Genomic DNA, 21,178 nt, shown 5'->3' on the forward strand with positions numbered 1-21,178 from the left:
CGACCTTAAAAAATATGTAGTCGTTCAACCCCTAGAATGAAGTTACTGACAACTGACTGGATCGAGCCGGTTGTTCAGGAGCTAGCATTAGCGGATGCCTTTTCAAATGACTGTGCATCGCGGTCGTACTTTTGTTCAGCACAGCTTTGCAGATTTTGCATGTTACGGTAGTTAAACCAGAAGAGTCATCTTTAGTGAAATATTTCCACACTGTTGACGAATTTCTACCTGTTTGACAAGATGCGGGCTTGTCCTCGATCTGTTTTGAAGACGCCATTTTGTAGCCAGTGTTCTGTCAGATCTGCTGTCAGAGTGTCATACACTTCTGACAGCTGATCTGATGACACTTCTAAGCACGAAGTGTCATTCTTAGCACAAACTCACGGCTATATATATGTCAGACAAGTATACACTGTCATTACCAACTACAGGCTTTTATTTAATCAGCAGCTGTCATTACCACAGATCTTTATTTAATCAGCAACATAACATCATAATGTATTAGTTAGATCGTCGTGACAAAGACACTCGCGAGCCGGCTAAGTGACATCCTTAGCGGGAAGGGGGCGAGTTTTAGACGGCTCGTGTTTTGTAGTGGACTGCAGCTGCAACTCCATCTCCTTTTAAAAACACTGTGAAACCACAAATATGCATCCATCTACATATCATTTAAACTAATGTATTAACTTATTTTTCTTGTGTCTTGTGACGTATACTGTGCTGTCAGATCAGCACAGGCTGTCACCACCGGCAATCACATGACTGCGACTAGTCGACATGAAATGTAAAAACTCGCGAGACGTCCTAGAGTCGACTAGTCGACTAATTGGTTCAACCCCTAATACATATACATACATATATTGGTAGGTAGGCTATGTGTGTGTGTGTGTGTGGCTGTCACCACCACACCAGACTCTACACAGCACAGATGTTGCCGAACCAGACACAGCGCTACAGACTGTGGGAGAAACGTCAAAGACGAGCAGCGCTAATGGAGCTATTATTACTGGAAATGCTAATGAAGCTAGAACACCGGTACTAAATGTGAAACCACTACCAACACCGAACAAAGTGTTGGTTCGGTAACAACCGGACACAGTGCTATAGAAGTACTTACCGGATCACACAGTCCGACCAGAGTTAAGGGTCACTGATTGTTTCGTTTGAAAAGCTGAAGGCAGCAGCAGCAAACAAAAGCTCCTACGGCTAACTCTGTCCTCTTCCTCAGTTTGGCCCTCCTCCTCCTCATCATCACCTCTTCTGATTTCTACGTTCTGATCAATTTCAAAGTGCTCCGGTTCAATTTGAAAAGGCTTAATAACGTTACTCATCACTGTTTAGGCTGGAGGAGCCAGGCACTTTTACCATTACACGTTATTTACCCTGAATGCATTGCAACGTGAAAAACATTGCGTCATTCCTGTCAAAATATTTTATTAAAATTTATAAAAACTAAATAACCTACAGTATTATTACTGTATTGCTTTTACATCTAAGATAAACATTTCCCAAATAAGGTCTATATGAGTCTTCTCAGCCATCTAGGACATGGAACCTTCCCCTACTCCCCCCCATAAAAAGGTTTAAAGCAACTTCAATTATAATTTAAATTTCACATAACTTGTATTAAGAGCCACTGCAATAAGTCAACATTTATGAGTAATTTTATAAAGTTGAGTTACTCATTAAAACTTGTCTTTAGTCAGAGCCTTAAGTTTTTCTAAAGGTGTAGCAGAGACAAGATCTGTGACTCTGAACCAAACTGATATCTAAATAACATTTGAATCTTAGTTTGACTTCTTTGGGTCTCAACAGGTTGTTCACTGAGGAAAAAAACACATTTGATATGCATTGATATTTACCAGTCATTTTTGGTCCTGCAGCTTGAACACAATAAAAGAATTGTATACCACATTTTACTTTACATTTTATTGTAACTTTGCTGACCCCCCCAAAAAATTGCTCTTAAGAAATTTCCCTGTTTATGGTCCCCCCAATAATGAAATGGAATTTGTTCCCTTGATTGAAATATTTTTTATTTCTTGGATTTCATTATTGGGTGGGGGTTATAGGTTTGGCATATTTAAAAAGTGGTGTAATTCAGCAGGTCTGTGTGGATGAACATTTTTCTCAAACCAATCGGGTGGATGAAATTATTTTATAGAAACAAATATCTCCGTTACGTTGTTTTAAAAAGATTCTAGGCCTCAGTCTAATCTAGTGCAGTGAAATCTGAATTTACATCAAACTCCACTCTTGAAGCTCTCTATACATCAATGGAGATGAGCTTCTTACCTCAGTTACATGCATTAGCACAAGATTACAGCATCATTCACAGCAACATCACTGCCTCAGCCAGATGTTTTTAATGAAACCAATGTGTGAAGTGAGCTTTTCTTCACACCTTAAAATGCTATATTCAGACAAAAAATGATTTGAGATTATGTGGTTAAGGGTTACAAAGCGTGTTAACTGGATGCCAGTACTAGAAGGGGAAAGAACAGAATAAAAAACACGTCTAATTGGTTTGTAGACATAAGGCAATGCAAGACCAAATAACAATTCAAATACATCTGTGGTTGGTTTCCATACATTTATATGACATGTTCTGTTGATTATCAAAAATCCTCAGGTGTTTTGATCCATGTATGTAAAATCAAAACTAACAAACTGTCTCTTTGCAAATATTACAGAAAAATATCTGGCCATGCATAAGTTAACACTATAAACATATACTCAACTGCAACTGAAATGTAATTACAACACTGAACGATTAAAATAGTCAGCCACAGTGCAAATGGTCCAAGTGAAATGTTAACATTGGTCAATTAACTTTAATAAAACATTTTAAACATTTACAGCATTTATTTATCTCCCATAATTCTAATATCACTCAAAAATTATTAGAGTAATACACTTTATACCCCTTCAGTCTTTGTGTATGAGTTCACCTCTCAGCAGCAACAGGCGGGAGGGGGAGGTCAGTGGTTCTCAACTATCAAACATGCCTGATTCAGAAAAATGGTTGTACAGTTAATTCAATACACAACGCTAAATTTACAATAAAAGAATTATAATTAACAATATATATATTTTTAAAGTACAACAGCATTGCAGTTGATCTACATTCTAGGATATTGGATAAAAAAAGAATAAGAGGAATTCTACCAGCATATATGGTACCTTAAACTTGAATAAATGGAAAAATATCCTTAAAATGTCTTTACAAGACATAAATATTATCTCTGAGTGGAAGAACATTGATAAAGCAAAGTCTTACAAATAAAACTCTGAGCTATGGACAATTAAACAGTCCACAGATCTATAGAAGATACCTCACAGTATAGGGGATTCATTTACCTCAATAATGAAGCCAAATGTTAGGTTCTATCCAAAGCGCATTTGGTTAAAATGAAGAAAAACTTATTTTGTCTAAAAAAGGAACTGATCACAAGCCACCACAGATAATAGTAATAGGGCAAAAGGTTCATTAGATCTGCATACACAGAGATATGATAAAGAAGGTCAAGGCATTTTGTGTTGCATAATTTAGCTACACAAAGTACTCTGGGTTTATATATCACTTCATTTGCAGTGGGTAAAATAAGTATTAGTCACAACATATTTAAACATGTAAACATATTTCTAAAGGTGCTATTGACATGAAATTTTCATCAAGTGTTGCTAACAACCCAAGAAAGAAAGAAAGAAATCAAAACAAATCAGTTCAGAAATTAATTATTGTGCAATAATGTAAATGGCACAGGGAAAAAAAACTGTATTTTAGGTTTCTGTGTTGTCCTGTCTACCCCGTGATTGTTCCCAGCTGTGTCTCGTTCCCTGATTACTCTCTGTGTTTTTAATGCCACCAGTATTTCTGTGTCTTTGTCAGGTCCTTGTCCATTCTGTCTCGTCCTGTCGTGTCTAGTTTGGGATTTGCCAGTTGCTACCAGCGGTGAGCCTAGCCATTCCGCTCACCCTGTGCTGCCTGGTATTTTAGATTATTTGTGCATTTTTCTTCATTAAAATCATCATTTCTCTCGGCGTCTGCCTCAACCACTTCACACTGCAGCTCCTGACATTTACAATGTCCAACACTGAGTGTCTTTAAATTTAAGTTTTCTATAGACTCGTTTATGGATTTATTTATAGATTATAGTATTTCCATGTACATGCCTGTTTTTATTTTACAATAAGGTCATATTTAATTTACTTACAATATAAGACACACATATAATATTGGTTATACTAATACTAATAGTTAACACTTTGGATGGAGTAGCTTGTGAACAAATAAGAAATTTTACATTGGGCATCAATAAAGTATATTCTATTCTAGTGACCATTTATCAAATAAAAATGTAAATTAAAAAATTGCTTTTATAAAAGTTACATACTGCAGCATGTTCAGTACTTTTTACATAACTTAATTTCTAAAACTATTTCTTTGGTTTCTTTCCATGTATGGATTACATGGGTTGTTACCAACACATCGTGAAAATTTCATGTTAATAGCACCTTTAGAAATATGTTTAGTATAAAAAAAAAGATATGCTCAATACTTATTTGACCTGCTGTATTTAAAAAAAAATAAAATTTCAAATTCATCTCTAATCTTTCAAAAAGGTAAAATAAACTTGAGAATATATCAAGTAAAATTTGAGAACTTCTGATATGCATGACCCTTTTCCTCATTCTGTTGACTGTTAATCATTTACAGGATTCCTTCTGTTAGAGTTTATAAATTAACCAACATGTACTGAATTAACCAGTGTTAGATATTTGGCATTTTCTAACTTTCCTAAAGCTTCAATATTAGTTGTTTTTTGAAATAGAATACATGGCATAGTGAATAGGCCGGACACTTGGTTACTCAGGGTTTCCCTCAGAAAAGCCCGGTGGTCGGGGCCCCGAGGCGGTCCACCAGTGGCCCACCATGTTTTTGTATCAAAAGATATTAAGTTGACAAGAAATGTAAAGTATTACTGAGTAAATTATGTATGTTATTGGAAGACATTGTCGACAATACCTAAACACACAACTATAATTTTAAAAACAAAAAATACTATATAAAAAAATTTGCATTTTGTGCATACCCGTTAAATCCCAAATAAATCCTGATCATATTTAGAACCGACCCAAATGAACTCAGCAGCTGCTCAAGGCCCCTAAGACCTCCAGGAGGGCCATAAATGTTAACATTTTAACACAAAATACAGATATAATTTTTTTTACATTTGTTTGTTGAGAATGACAATGCTGTTAAATTTAATGCTTTCAGCACAGATAAACTAATATGAAACTTAAATTGTTTTACATTTAACTGAGATTTTAATGAGCTGGTAAGTTTACTTTGTAGAAGTGCAAAGAACAATCTTCATAGATAGATTGTTTTGTTACCATAGCTACAATCTCATTCTATGAGTTTAATCTTTGAGTTTGAGCTCTGTTGATCACAAAACTTTCTCAGCAAATTACAGTTATCACTGACTGCTTTTAAACTTAGCCAGTTAAACCATGTCCTCTCCCAGATTTTACTAAATTTAAACTGCAGTGCTGTTAGAGGTGCTGATGTACAACTTGCACCTACCTTGCATGATAAGCTAAATCCACTGCACGCCGCATCTCTCTGCTGGATATAGAGGGTCAAACGGGGAGATTTAATTTATGTCGCTCTAGTAGAGACAAAGCTGTTCTATTTTGTGTCTGTGAGTTTATAATAAGCGCCACAGAGACTGTTTGTTTTGCTAGTCCGGACATTATGGGACGAGTTTTTCCAATCTCCGCACAGCAACTCTGCCTGACTGAAACAGCATTTGATATGGCGCAGTTTGGTGCATTGTGCATTGCATAAAACAAAAAACAAACAAAAAGACCAGCATGCTGCATGACTATGAGGAAAGTGCAACAGCTCTTCTACCTTTACCACTATCCCACTAACGCACTGCCTCACCGAGGAACACATATAAACTTTATCAGAGCAGATAATAATTATGTATGTGGCCCAACGCTGGGCCAGCTTGTGTGAGATGGAAACGCCACACATACTGTAATTCTTTGTTTACAAAGATATATCATTCTCATTCCACTGCACCCACATTTGAAAGTGCAACTATAGGTTATATTTATGTTGCAAATTGAGCTAGCGCAAACAGAGCAAGCAGTGAAGTGACTTTCAAACTTGATTCCTACCTTACTGAAATATTCTCCAAAGAAACATGATTCCTCACAGGGGGTTGATTTAAATGCAGGTTAAGCTTCTCGAAAAGAACAACTGCCAAAACATCTAGTGTGAGTGAAATACTCAATACTCGCAATCCGCGACGAGGTAAACTTGATAGATTGAGCTGCAGTAGCGCAGTAGGTGGCCAACAGGCGCCAGTGGTGTGATTGGTGCGCATTGGCAGCTTCATGCCCTGTTCAATGCATAAATCCCTTTCAGGAATGATTCTGTTCTTTTGGTGAAAAGCTCAGACCAACAAAGATACTTTGTTGAGCTGAGCAAAGCATCTTTACTATTTTTGCTTTATGTGGGGTATAAAAAATAAAAAATAAAAGCAATTATTTTTTTTATAAGAAAAACATCAGTGGTTGGCCTGGTGGGGGGGGGGGCAAGTAAAGCCGGGCAGCCCAACGGGCTTATAATACACTGGGGAAAACCCTGGTTGCTCTTTGTCTCAAATGTCTTTAAGAGATTTTACAGCTTTGGCCAGGTTGCTGTAGAACTCGGTCATGCTGGATGGGAAAAATGAGTCAACCACAGAGTGCGGAAGGAGGCCACTCAGGTCTGTCTGGAAGAAACTGGACACTTGAGTTTTGCTGGGCTCCCTGAAAATTATGTCACACAAAGAAAGAGAAATTGAACAAGTAAAAAAATAAAATAAGCTACACATATGTGTGTGTAGGGCTGGGGGATATGAGGGAAATCTAATATCCTGATATTGTTTTGCTATATCATGATACACGATATGTATCACAATATTCTTAAATGAGCTCCAATGTTATTTTAAACTAGACTCCTTGCAGCATGATGTCACCCATGTAAGTTCCTGCACCCATTTCCCTGCTAGACTTAAGTGTAAGCTCATATAAAAAGGGATGCAGTGTTTTGCTATGTAATGTCTACACTAAGATTAGATAACAAGGTGAGAAATACATTTTAATTACGAAAAAAATAGCAAAGCAGAGGGAAGTAGGTCAGTTATGCTTGACTTTGACAAACCTAACATATACTGTAGATGTGCTGTGGAATAAGGTGTGTTTTGGTTCAGCTTAAAAATAAAAAAGGCGACCTACACAAACTGACACATCATCAGTAAAGGAGTGTTTAAATTATCTAATCAACCACAGCTGTGTTAGTTTGGCTAATAGCACCGGTGGCTAATCGACCACAGGGATCACTTATTAATAATCGCAAAATACACATCAAGTCTAAAAGCATAAAACTGTAACAAACTGAATGTTCTGTTCTATGTGGGGGTAATGTTTGAGAGTTTTTGGTGCTGAATCCTGATTCAGCACCAAAAACTGAATCCTGATTCAGCACCAAACAACAACATAAAGTTCCGTTGTTGTCAGTTGCTATGGCAATGACAACAAGTCTGCGCGAAGGGACTAGTGATGCATTCATAGGGTGTCGGATAAACCATACTTGCAGTGCATTTGACGGCGAAAGTTTATTATTTGAACAACAATTTACACTCGATAGTTGCCATTAATTATTGTAAATATAGCCATTTTAATCATCGTAAATTGAAAATATTGCGATACATCGCGTATATGCAATACATCGCCCAGCCCTATGTGTGTGTGTCCTTATCGGTAATCTCACCCTGAGACGGGGATACAAATGCAGCCACAGGCATGGTTGAATCCTCTTACATAGCCAGTGTGGGGAGGACAACTAGGATGAATCACATTGGTCGCTGTTGAATGTTAAATAAAAAGGATTAAAATCCACGTCAAACTGACACAATTATATGGCTTTATGACCAATGTTATACATCACTACCTCTACACTTAACACAATTTGCTTCTTGCAAAATCTTGCCAACACACACACACAAATGGCCACCATCACATGAACTGCCATCATCTAAGCAAGAGTTGAGTACGTTGTGAAAAATAATCAATATACAATATACACCATATACAAAAATTTAACTAATTTCAAATGAAAAATAAAACCCTAAAAAACCAAGAAGACATTAAATTACGCACCATTAGATGAAATGCTGCCATCTTCATATTGTTTAACTAAAATAACATCTACAAAGTCACGTGGGGCTATGATACCCATAGCGGCTGAGGGTGTGACTGTCCGGCAGATGGAAATGTCCTGCACAAAGGTGGAAGACAAAGAAATGGACTCACAAACGGAGTAGAACAAGATCAATGTACTTAAGTTACTTTCGTTAAGACAGGAAATGGCAGATACGTTGATTTGTTGTTGCCACTATGTGCTTTGGTTTAAATAGATTGGATAAATAGTCAAAGTTATTCAAATACAGTCTAACTGTTGCTACCTCAGTGCATCTGTTTCTTCCTGTGCATTCTGGTATGTCTTTTCAAACCCCCAGTCTGTCGTGGCAGATTGCTGCTTGTATAAAGCCAGGTTCTGCTGACGCCTTCTTCCTGTTAAACAGGAGTTTCTCCTCTCCACTGTCGCTACATGATGGGATACTTTAGTACATGGGATTGATGTAAATTCAACGACACAATTCAACACTACGTTCTTGTCCATGAGGAGTGAATGCTGCAAGTCAATGACTCTTCTGGGTTTCCTTAGATAGAAACGTTTGAATTTACTTTGAATAATTTATTGAGCATACTGTGCTGCTTGATAACTAGGATCAACTGGAATGTATGTGTGATTGAATTGAAATATTTTTTTGTAAAGTGCCTCCAGATGACATCTGTTGTTAATTGGTGCTATATAAATAAAACTGAATCAAACTGACTAAGCAATCATTTAATTGTCGTTAAGTGAGATTTTCCTGTCCACTGTCGCTACATGCAGGCTCAGTATAAAGGATTACTGTAAAGTCAACAACACAATGTTACCTATAGTTTGCTGTCGCTTCACACTTCCCTAGGAGGAGCAGATGCTGGAAGTGAATGACTCAATGTAATTTGCTGGGTCTACACAGAAACTTGAGTAATTGAGTTTACTGTACAGTTTGTTAACTAGCAGAAGTTAGTGTGTATGATTATTTTGAAATTATTTCTTTTGTAAAGTGCCATATTTGTTGTAAATTGTTGCTACGTAAATAAATTAAATTAGATTGGCTTTTGTTTAAAATGAAAAGAATGTTATAAACACATGCTTCTCTAAAAGTCAAATGACTATTAAAAGTACAGAGATTGAGTCAGAAAGAATACAAACCTCCTTGATCTGTTCAAGAAGCTCAAACCTTTTGACGTTGCTGTCCCACTTGACTCGGAGCCCATTGGGAACTGGTTTGAGACATTCCCATACGTTCTCAGGGGTGCCGCTGACAATGCCCTCTCCCTTGTAACTGCCAAGTCAATCAGTTGAATAGCAACACAGTCAGAGGAGAAGGCTACTAAACATGAAAAAGTGATAGGACAGCAGTATATTACAGTCCATATGTAGAGAGAAAAACACAGCTTGCTTACTTGCATGTATGCAATCATGCGTATGTATACTTTTAATATACTTACTTTTACTAGTCATTTACTTATATATATATACAGACACATATTTTATGTTTTAGGATTCAACACCAAAAAACACTAAAATATTTCTCATACAAAGAACAGGACATTCAGTCTGTTCAGTATGAAACATTTAAGTGGCGCTGTCAGTTGTTATGGCAACGAGTCTGCGTATAGCTTGGCGACACAGAGAGAGAGGAAGAAGTGGTTTTCAGTTGTACTTCAACGATTTTTCCCTTTGCTGTGGAGCACAGCATTAATTAATACCTACATTTACAAGTTTCATTGAGTTAATGGAATTATTCTACCGCGGCAGCGCAGCTATGGATGATATGTAAAAGAGTAGTATTTTTGCGCTCCAGCGTTGCGCGCATGCGCGAAATTTTCGTATGTATACAACAACATGCAGGGGGTCTATATTTATTAATGTGATTATGATTAAGTCAGTGCCTCACCAGCTATGAACCTCAATGCATTTCTGAGGTTCATAGCTATGCTGAACCTATAGACAGATAGATAGATAGACAGACAGACAGATAGATAGATACCCATGTTGACTTAACCACAAACTCTGATTCTAAGGTTTGTTCAAGTAAACACTTGATGGTCAAGCAATAAATTGAACTCACATGAAAATATTCAAGAGAATGTTATATCACAATAAATAACTCATTTTTATTACAAGAAGCATGCCAAATATTGTCTATAGTAACATGTTTCAGAAACCTGATCAAGGACTCTAAAAATAAAAAATAAAGAGTGCTTACACATTCCCAGGGAACTCAGACGAGGGACGCCAAGAAACAACCACATCATTCTAGAGAAGGAAAAAAATACATACACTGGGAATAAATTCTAAGTAAAAGGTTTTACTATCAATAGGTATTTAAGGTCAATATAATAAAGTTAATGATTTTTACGCAAAATCAATAAGTTGGACATCACCTAATTATTGGGAATTAATAGCCAAACAGCTCACATTTCTCAAAGCAAGACTTTCTCTTGTGGTGTCCTCTCACTAGACTTCTTCTGGAACCATCACATCGTGTGGACGGCCTGATGGGCAGATTTACACATGCCATATTCTTTCCATCTCTTGATGAATTTAACTGAACTCCGAGAGATGTTCAGGACCTCAGGATATTGTTTTTGTATCCCTGACTTCAAAAACCTTTTTACTAGTTAGTTAGAGTGTTTGTTAGTCATCACACTATAATGATAGCCAGGAATACTGATGAACTAGTTAATGGACCTTCCAGATACACTCGTCACTCTCACTGCACTCAGGTGATATTCATGTCACTCGTTGTGACACTGTTAGCATTTGGATGGTCCTCTGTTGATCTAGCTCACTTTAAATTTTAAGATTAAATAGAGACATCATACTTCTCTTAGTTTAGCTTCCCTTGTTAAATCCCTTGTTCCCTTGTTAAACAAGCTCCTTGTTAAATCCAGAACAGAATTTAAGATTTTCCTTCTCACATATAAAGCTCTTAATAGTAAAGTTCCATCATACATCAGAGGTCTGATTATTCCACATGCTCCTAACAGAGCACTTCACTCTCAGACTGCAGGTTTACCGTTGATTTCTAGAATTTCTGAAAGATCTTTTAGTTTTCAGGCTCCTTTCATGTGGAAGCAGCTCCCAGTTTTAGTCAGTGAGGCAGACATCCCGTCTACTTTTCAGACTAGGGTTAAAACTTTTTTTCATAAAGCTTTTATTTAGACTCTTAGGTTATCTTGACCTATTTCTGTAGTTATGCTGAGGCTGAGGCTACTGGAGGACAAACTGACCACTTTTTCTCACTTTGTTATACTCCTCTCCAATTTGCATTATTTGAGGTTATCAAATGTTGGCTTTTAGTTTTCTCTCAGTTGCTTTTTTTCCGTAGAAGCTACATCTAGTCTGGTATTTTGATTGGGTGTGGTACCTCCCTGGACAGGGGCATCGGCTGAGATAATGCTGCTATATAGCTCTTCTGCTATTAACATTTCACTTTCATAAACATCAAAAATAATCCTACCTCAGTTCATCTGTTTCTTTTTGTGCATTCTACTCTGTCTTCACAAACCCCCCGTCGGTCATGGCAGACAGCCACTTGTACTGAGCTAGGTTCTGGTTCTGCTGGGTTTTTTTTTCCTCTCCACTGTCGCTACATGCATATGAGGGATGAGGGATTGCTGTAAAGTCAACAACACAATGCTAGCAATTTTTTGCTATTGCTCCACACTTGTCTAGGATGCTGTAAATCAATTAATTGATGCAATCTGTGGGGTCTATATAGAAACTTGAATAACTGAGTTTACTGTACTGTTTGAAATCTAAGTTCAGTTAGAATAGATGTATTATTTTTTGTGAAAAAAGTCTACATTTTGTTGATTAGGGTTGATTTGTAAATGAAATAAAAGGATATGACTTGAATAAATTTATAACATATAACTAGGCAAACATGTGGGTGACCCTCCAGAGCTTTTACAATTTAGCCCCGTCTCTGGTAATGAAAGGTTTACTCCAGGTAAAAAAGGTGGAGAATATAAAATCTGCAAAGTCAAAAAAAAGCATTCAGAAAGTTAAAGATCTACATGTGCACTTTCAATCAGTTATGTAAAGAGTATCTAATACCCACAAAATACTTAATATTTACAATTTAAAAACTAAACTAAACCAATTGAAATGGATAGTAGACACTCCATCGTTTTAGAAAATAGAAGACTTCTGTGTTGAGGATTTAAAAGGAAAAAGCATCCAGGGTTTCCCCCAGAAAACTTGCTAAGCCCGGTGGTCAGGACGGTCTATCATGGGCGGTCCACCAGCGGTCTATCATGTTTTTGTACTAAAAGATTGTTGAGTAGACAGGAAATGTAAAAATATTACTGGGTAATTATATGTTACTGGAAGAAATTGCCAGTAAACAATATTTAAACCCACAACTATTCTTACAAACAACAAATCAAAAAATACAATTAAAATTAATATCAATTATTTGAACTTCTGTTTAATCCAAATTAAGTCAGCAGCTCCATAAGGCCCCCAGATGCCCCATAAATGCTAATATTTTAACAGAGATATATAAATGTAACATTTGTTTATTAAGATTATCAATGCTGCTAAATTTGATTTAATGGTTTCAGCATACATATATTAAAAGATTTTAAATTGTTTAACATTTAAATGTAAAATTTTATGGAGCTGGCAAGTTTACTTTGTAAAAGTTCAAAGACCAATCTTCATAGTTAAATTGTTTTGTTACCATAGCAACAATCTGATGCTGTGAGTTTAATCTTTGAGTTTGATTTGTTTGTTCACAAATACAGATGAATAAACTGCAATTATAACTTATTGCTTTTTAGGTTGACCAATTAAACTAGTCCTCCTCTCCCAGATTAAATCTAACACAGAAGTTGTTAGAGGTGCTGATGTTTTTAGCAACAAAAGGGGCCCCCAAGTCAAATTCTGCTCCAGGCCTCATGCAGCCTTGGAATGGCCCTGCATGGTGAGTTAAATCTGCTGCACTGTCTGTAGAGATTTGATTCAATGCTGCTAATGTGGCTTCAGTAGCTCTTCCATTTCATGTCTGTTGAGTTTTTAATAAGCGCCATAGAAACTGTTTTGGTTTACAATTAAGTTTTGGCAAAGCTCAATGTAATATTCACAGGTGGTGGAGCGTTGTTGTTAGCAGCTGCTGAAAGTAACTAAAAAAGTTACTTTTAATGTAACTTATCTACTTTCCAAATCAAGTAGTCAGTAATCTACCTAAGTTACTTTTTCAAAAGGTAATGAGTAATACAATTAAAGTTACTTTTTCAAAGTAACTATGCCATCACTGGTCCTGGTAAATTAAACTGGGCGCATGTAGCCATTACCACACCCGGGGATTGCACTCAATCAATAATAGAACATAAATGCCAAAAAAAAAGGCCTAATTTAATTTGGATTAGGCTGCTCAGTTAATTGTTGTAGTTATGGTAATTGTTAAGACACGTCTTTTTAGTTGTTTTTTTTTTTTATATTACCGGATACTGATGCTTAAAAATGTAATTATTATCAGTAGGCAGGGGTGATTCTAGGATGTGACCTTAAAGTCCTTAAGCCCCCAGCACAGCTACGACCCATGAGAAGACATTCGTTGGTGCAGTTTTCTAAATCTATCTTTACATACATTCACAAATAAAATTGAGACATGTTGTCAGTAATTCAACATGTCTCATTTTACTCAAACATGTCTATAAAGAGTAAAATCAGAGAAACTTAATTTTTTCCAGAGGTGTATAAACTCAGTTTGAAACAGAATCTCAAGATTACATCATACCTGCCAACATCTGCTAACATTAATGAGACACAAGCAGTCCTAGTGTGGAAATTAAAATAAAATCTACTCAAAACTATGCATTTCCAGTCATTTGAAGAACATTTTACTAAATTCATAAGATTAATAAACCTAAAACCAGTTTATTATCTAGGTACAAGTTCAGGTTAATGACTAGTGAAAACGAGTCATGGTACACAGGTGGAGCATGTTGGAGTTCATTCATTTTTGTCTCTGTGCTCCACCAGGTCTGTTTACTAGTTTCAGGACCCTACCAGAACCTCTCAGTGTAAATTACCTTTAGAAATAATGAGATTTGGTTATATAAAAACAGGCTTTAATGCCGAGAAATGATAAAATTTTACAAGCCATACATGTCATAAATGACATGACAGAGTTACATTCACCGTCCAGCGCCGGGCCACACTGAGCTCACCTTATGGATGGAACCAAGTGAGGCAAAGATTGTAGTGCGACTTTTGCTTTTTATTCTTCTCTGTAATCTGTACCCTCCCTAAAGGGTTGTCTAATCAGTTTCAGTCTGTCTAGATATGGCTGCCGACAGTCACACATAAATATGGTTATGTAAGCTGCAGCATGTGTGTGTAAGCAGTTAAAAGAAGCAGAAAAACTTTTTCTGTATTTTAACACAACCATCAATATAGTATTGGATATTCATTTCGAGTATAAATTTTCTTTGCTTCATAAAAGAGGAAAAAACACTCTGTAAATTAAAAAAAAAACAATCACTATGTTTCATAGAGGCATACTGTTTTAAATTTAAAGGAAGGTACAATGTTTTTTTCATTTACTTCATTAACTAACACAACATTTAGAAAAATGACGGTGCTTGTACCCTCACGCTCTATTTTGTTCAACCCATTGTGCTGTGTTAAATCAAGAACAGCATAGTAGTACCTTAGAGAAAATTTGACATCTTCATTGGTGTGTTTCTCATAAATCTTATCATTTGACAGAGACCACCATATTTAAATAGGCTGTCATCAGCTGCAAAAACAGACGTAGTAAAGGTTGTCAAAACCAGACTTTTCCACAGAGACAGTATTACTAGGGTAAGAGTGTTCTACTGTCCAACCTTTGATATGTGAATGTGTGCTCTTCCACAACAATTTGTACAAGGTACAACTCATGGGCAAGGGCACAACTACATACTTTTTGAGGTGTATGTGAACATGTCATCACCCCCCTCCTCCCCACCTCACCCCGCCCAATCACATAAACTTGTACAACTCATCTTTAATTAAAGTATCAATGATAAATGTACATATATTTGAATAAATTGCTGCCAATTAAAAAACAATTAAACAAAAAACATGGCAATATTTTATCATTTAATATATTTGAGCCAAAGAGCCACTTCTGTTATCCTGTCTAGAACCGCCTGTGGGCTGCAGGTCTGAGGGTTTTTGTTAGCATGTTTCCCATCATTCTTCTAGCTTGATAGGAAGCCTGATCCAAACTGGCCACCCACATTAATAATAATATTGACCACAAAAAAACTGTAATTATAAAAGATAACATTTTTCCTGTCCTAACAAATGTTCTTAATGTTCTCTTCACAATATTTATTAATTTATTTATAAATCTATTTGTATGATTTGTTCTTTAAATTGCCATTTATATTATTTTTTGGTCTCAGGAAATGATTGAGGGATGAAGAAACTGATGTCTGGTTCTTTAGGTTCTGACGGGTCTGCGGTTCCTCTCCTGATCCATTCTGTCTGATATTAAACAATCCACTGAATATCGCCACACGTTTTTTTTAATGCTCCTATTAAACTTCACTGTAATTGTTTAGCCTGTGTCTTCCCACTACCGTCTGTATTTTTGCCAGAGGTTTTACTTTAAGGACGGTGTAGTATCGGGTGGAGAATTTAAAAAGACGCGGGTTGATAGCAGCTCATTGCGGCTCCATAGTGTCCGTTTCTAGGCAACCGTGACAACAGCGTCAGTTCGTGGGGATTAGAGGGGAAGGGGTTCTATTTAGGTCCCGCAACGACAATTTTGCTTATCTTAATATTTCCCGTGTTTTGTTTTGGTCATTATTATAACACTTATTGTTGAGATGTGTGTGATAGGTGTGTTTATCAGACATTTATAGCAGGGCCGTGCAGAGACCTTTGGAGGGACGGGGGCTCAAATTTAAAAAAGGGGCACATTGAACAAAAACTCTGTACAGCAACATAGCAACAACCCATATTAATCAAGAATCTAATTGCATCCTACTATATCATTGCCATCATGCAGGGAAATACAAAGCAAATGTAGTCTATATTTTCCCCAAAAGGTATAAAGTTGCTGTTTCTGCTGCTGACAGTCCTGGAGTTCTGAGCTGATCTGAGACTGTAGCTGTTAAACAGACCAGAGGAGAGAAGGTCTCTGGTTATAAAGTTATGAAATAAGCTAATTTGCTGCCATTTTTACTAATTAAGCCCTAATAATATATATTCAACCTCTAGAATAACTTGGATTTATAGATCAAAAAACCTCAAAGGGGTTAACTCTATATAATAGTTTGATATTAGCAACTCTGAGACCTAGAATTATAAGACTGGAATATCAAGGCAAAGAAAACTCAGTAGCTGCTGGTAGGGGCCATTCAGGGCCCTCCAGACATTCAGGGGCCCTTAGAAATGGTTTCATTGTAACACAGACCATAAATCTAAACCTGTAGCATCATTTATAGAGGACTTTCCCTGTGATGTCGATGTATTTCACTTATGCACTGAACTCATAACTGAGCACAGACTGGTAATGACAGATGATGTGTATGAAGTTACTAATCTTTATGAAAGACTCCGTCAAATGATCAGTGATGGGCTGAGGGAATAGTTTCTCTAAATCACCCAGGTCCACAAAACATATAAGAAGTCAGATATTATGTCTATATGTCCTGTGTAAACACTGTGTGATTGTAAAACTAAAATGCATGAATGAGTTACAATTTGTTTCCATCGTTTACTTAAAAAGATTTTAGTTTCCTTCAATGTTGTGGTCAAGGTCAATCTATTACTTTCTATGTATTTAATAAATAAGAATTTATTAATATAAAATACTAGCCTCTTGTTCAAAACAGTACTAAATACTGTAGTACCAACATTTGCAGATTCTTCATTTTATTAGCCTTATTTGTTCAAGCAATGTTTTAATCATGTTATTACTAACAGATAACCATTTGTGACAGTTTTCCTACTAATATGCTATTGTTTGCAGTTGGTATTAATTTGATAAGAGTACAAATGTTGACATTACTCTTGACATATATATGTTTTTCAGTATTATGGCCAATCAATTTATTTACAGTGCAACAGCAAATCATAAACAGACTCTACACTTTATTCAGAAAGTATTTATTTTGTATTCTGCCAACAGAGAACAATACATTATATTGACATCCCCAAAAATAAATCACAAGTGCTTAAAAAAGCTTGCCTTGGTGTATAGTGCACTCATTTAATAAACTTAAAATAAAGGAATTTACCAGTTACTATCTCATTATAATGAATATATCATTATATCTCATTATATAATGATATGAGATAGTTACTCATTATAATGAGATAGTATTTTGAGATACTATCTCATTATAATGAGATATATATATCTATATTTTTAACAGAGTGGCGGCTTACAGGCGTAAGTCATAAAATGCTGACTAAAAAAATTCCCCACATCGTTTTTGCGCCCTCTCTGCTGCAGCGCCCCTATGTGTTGCATACAGTGCATACCCACTTTTTGCGCCACTGCTCGTGGGTTTGCCAATGCGTCAAGCTTTTTGAAAGCCCACAAGGACAACCTTTAACTAATATGAACTAATATGCGCTGTTCATATTGGTCTCGATGTTTGCAATTTTCTGGAGCGCAACGCGAAGCTCGACGTAATTCACAGGTAATATATTAACTTGACATTAACAAAGACATAGCGGGACCTGGAAGGCCTGACTAAAACTACCTGGATATCTGATACATTCTGGGGATTTATTATTGTAGCCGGGGCATTTTGTCCCAGAAGTATAGTGTTGGGCATTCTTCCTTTTGCCCATATATGGAAGACGCTGTGACAGAGCGCAGCTGGTTCATTAGCCAGACAGATAATCAGCAGTTGCATTTAAAAGTAGGTAGATCGCTGAGGAGATCAGATCCCAGGTTGATGATTCCTTCAGAGGAGAGATACTTCTAGAGCGAGTGTACAGAGCACCATTGACTGGTTTTGCTTTAAAGAAGGTAAAGGCAGTTTCTCATAATTATCTGACTACTTAAGGTGCTTGTCTAATTTGATGTCTTTTATGTGTAGGTTGGCCTGCTACTGTTTCAGTTTCTGTTTTAGTTTAGAATTTCTTTCCTTTTTTGGGGTTAGTTATTATTGATTAAAAGTATTTTCTTTTTTGCTAGTTTTGTTGAAGGAAGGGGAGTTTTTATTGTCTAGCCTTCTGGCTTGTTTTAAACAATAAAAAGGACCTATGCTGTCTCTGGGTCCCAAGCTATTTTATTCAGATTGAGGAGACTAGTGGAAGGGGAGTTTTTCTTTCCTTTGCTGTATTACCAGGGCTTTTTGTGTGACTGTGTTTTTGTTGGGGAACACTTGGGTGCATTTAGTTGTATTTGTGTTTTCTTTATTATTAGTCCTCCCCCAAACAGTCTGTTATTTAACTGTCTCTTAGCTTGAGGTTTCCAGGGCCAGCATAGACTTTTGCTTTTAATGTGGTCAATTTTGTATAATAAAATAAACTACCTCTGTCCAAAGGAACTTATGAAATCAATAAACTGTATTTAATTTGCAACAGTGCCTCTGATAATTCTTACAACCGTATCTGTGTGATCTGGTAAAAAGAGGATTTAAGGTTCTCCACGCATAACAGAAACTATACCCCCAAGGTCACATTATGAATCTCTGTTTATTTCCAAGCCCAAAGGAGCAACTTCACTTTCAAAAACGAGCCCAAAAGCGCAGCCCGCGACTCCTTAAATTTGCAAGCGACTTTAAAAAAAAACAAGCCCAAAGCCGCTTATAATAATGAGATATGGCAACAGAAACTCAAAATAGTTCCTGTTTTTATACCAACAAAATGCGCATCTCCCTCTTCCCTCCATTGTTTACATTTCTGTCGCTGCTGATAACTGTCTCAGAAACGGCGATCACTCGTCAAGACCCGGAGAGTAAATACAATTCAATTCCAAAAGAAAATAGTAACGCAAAGTGATTTGCATAAGTAACTGTAGTCTGACTACTTGACTTGAAATAGCAACGCGTTAGATTACTCGTTACTGAAAAAAGTGGTCCGACATCACTGACCAGGACATAACCACAAGTCGTTTGAAGGATTTGTGACCCACACAAACAAACTGACTGAAAGTATATGAAATGGATAATGATGACAGCCGTATTCATTACGGCTTCATTGTTACTTTTCATAACAATGAAAAGCAAACTCAAAACAACTAATATTTAACTAAAAAGGTCGACTTAATGCTTGATTATTCGAAAGTTTTAAAGTTAGTCTGAGGTGAGCATTTAATTTCGTACTTGTTCTTTAGGATGACATCTGGAAGCTACTCTGAGATGGAATAGGATTCGTCAGACACAAATATTATGCATATGACAGCAAGACTTTACCGATTTTCTGCAGACCTTCCACCCAGATTCATCCCTCCTGTAGCTCAGCAAGCAGTCTGCTACCGCTTTAGCTTTGTGTTCATAATCCATGACCGTTGTCGGCAAACCGAGCTTATCCTGGACACAAAGGCTTTACACGCAGCTCAGTTGTCGACGCAAAGCTGTCTCTTCTTAGTTTGGAAGAAGGAAATCTATCGGAGTCATGTCAACGCTGAACTGTGTAAAGAAAAGCCGGGTTCTGCTTACGCTAGCAGCTACTACCAAGCTAACATTACCCCAAATGAATGAAAGGTAGCAACAGCAACGAAGCTGAAGTTGGTTTCCGATTCCGGCTTAAAGGGCGACTCCGCCTAATTTTTCACTACCTTCCGCATCTTTAATCTACTCTAGTTAAAAAATTACAACACCTAAACTCTTCAAACCTGGACTAGATTATTCTGCTCTAATAACAGAATATGTAAAACCGTGTTTGTAATTTGTTAAACCTTTCTCTGACTTGTGAAATGTCAATAAAGGTTGATTTCATCACTTTATTTGGATCTTGGTCACACCAGAACTGCTCCAGTTCTAAAACTACAACACCTAGAAACTTTAAACCTGGACTGGATTATTCTGCTCTTATAGCAGAATATTAAAAACTATGTTTGGGATTTATGAAATTTTTTTCTGATTTGTGAAACTTCCAGAAAGGGCAATTTTGGTCCTTGTTTTGATCTAGGTCACACTAGAACTGCTCTACTTCCAAAACTATAACACCTAGACTCTTCAAACCTAGAAACTTTAAACCTGGACTGGATTATTCTGCTCTTATAGCAGAATATGTAAATCCATGTTTGTGATTTGTGAAACTTCGATAAAGTTTGGTAAAAAATTTTTACCAATTTTTTGCATCTAGATAATATTAGAACTGCTCTAATTCAAGAACCACATCACCCAGACACTTCAAACCTGGACTAGATTAGTTTCCACTAATAGCAGAATATGTATAGCCATGATTGGGATTTGTTTGAAGTGTTTAGGTGTTGTTACTTTTTAACTAGAGTAGATCAAGTAGGTTATAAAAAATTAGGTGGAATCGCCCTTTAGCCATTTCCCCAATCAAAAGCTGGAATCGGAAACCAACTTCAGCTTCGTGCAACAGCATCCAGGGCCTATGGAGAGAAGTATTCAGCTCAACTTTGCTGAAAGCTCTGGCTATATTTTTAAGAAATGTTCTCAGAGACTCGATCTTTTAAAAAACCTAGTAATCTTTGGTTAGCCAACTAGAGGTTGTGCACAAGACAATGTTGAGTGTTTTAAATTTTCATCTTCTCCGTTGGTTTGGTCAGATGAGCTGCAGATAAACAGAATACCTTGAATGGAAGGTAAATTATGGTGAAACCAAAATTAACTATCTCAACTGTTTGCTGAAAGAACATGGAAAATTGCAAGCAGAGAGCATCCAATCCCTTTTTTGTCAGTTTGACCCTCTGTGCTCATCAAGGCGTTACTGTTTCCCTCTGGTACCCAAGAACATTGATTAGAAGCCATTCACTGACAGTGCAATAATTATTTTTAA

General features: G+C 36.6%; 1 protein-coding gene across 2 annotated transcripts; it reads right to left on the reverse strand.

The window, feature by feature from the left end:
* Positions 1-515: 515 nt before the first annotated feature.
* On the reverse strand, positions 516-19,930 carry stard5 (StAR related lipid transfer domain containing 5). Of its 2 annotated transcripts, XM_032561110.1 has the most exons (6): positions 19,621-19,929; positions 10,446-10,495; positions 9,386-9,518; positions 8,221-8,338; positions 7,832-7,925; positions 516-6,828 (listed from the first exon to the last, which is right to left on the reverse strand). In XM_032561110.1, the coding sequence occupies exons 1-6, from the start codon at positions 19,708-19,710 to the stop codon at positions 6,678-6,680; spliced, it is 636 nt and encodes a 211-aa protein (XP_032417001.1). In that variant the 5' UTR covers positions 19,711-19,929; the 3' UTR covers positions 516-6,677. The 2 variants fall into 2 exon arrangements, with proteins under 2 accessions (XP_032417001.1, XP_032417002.1); XM_032561111.1 differs by lacking the exon at positions 10,446-10,495 and having other exon boundaries at positions 19,621-19,930.
* Between the last annotated feature and the right edge of the window lie 1,248 nt (positions 19,931-21,178).

This window comes from Xiphophorus hellerii, chromosome 4 (genome assembly GCF_003331165.1).
Source record: "Xiphophorus hellerii strain 12219 chromosome 4, Xiphophorus_hellerii-4.1, whole genome shotgun sequence".
Classification (NCBI taxonomy): domain Eukaryota; kingdom Metazoa; phylum Chordata; class Actinopteri; order Cyprinodontiformes; family Poeciliidae; genus Xiphophorus; species Xiphophorus hellerii.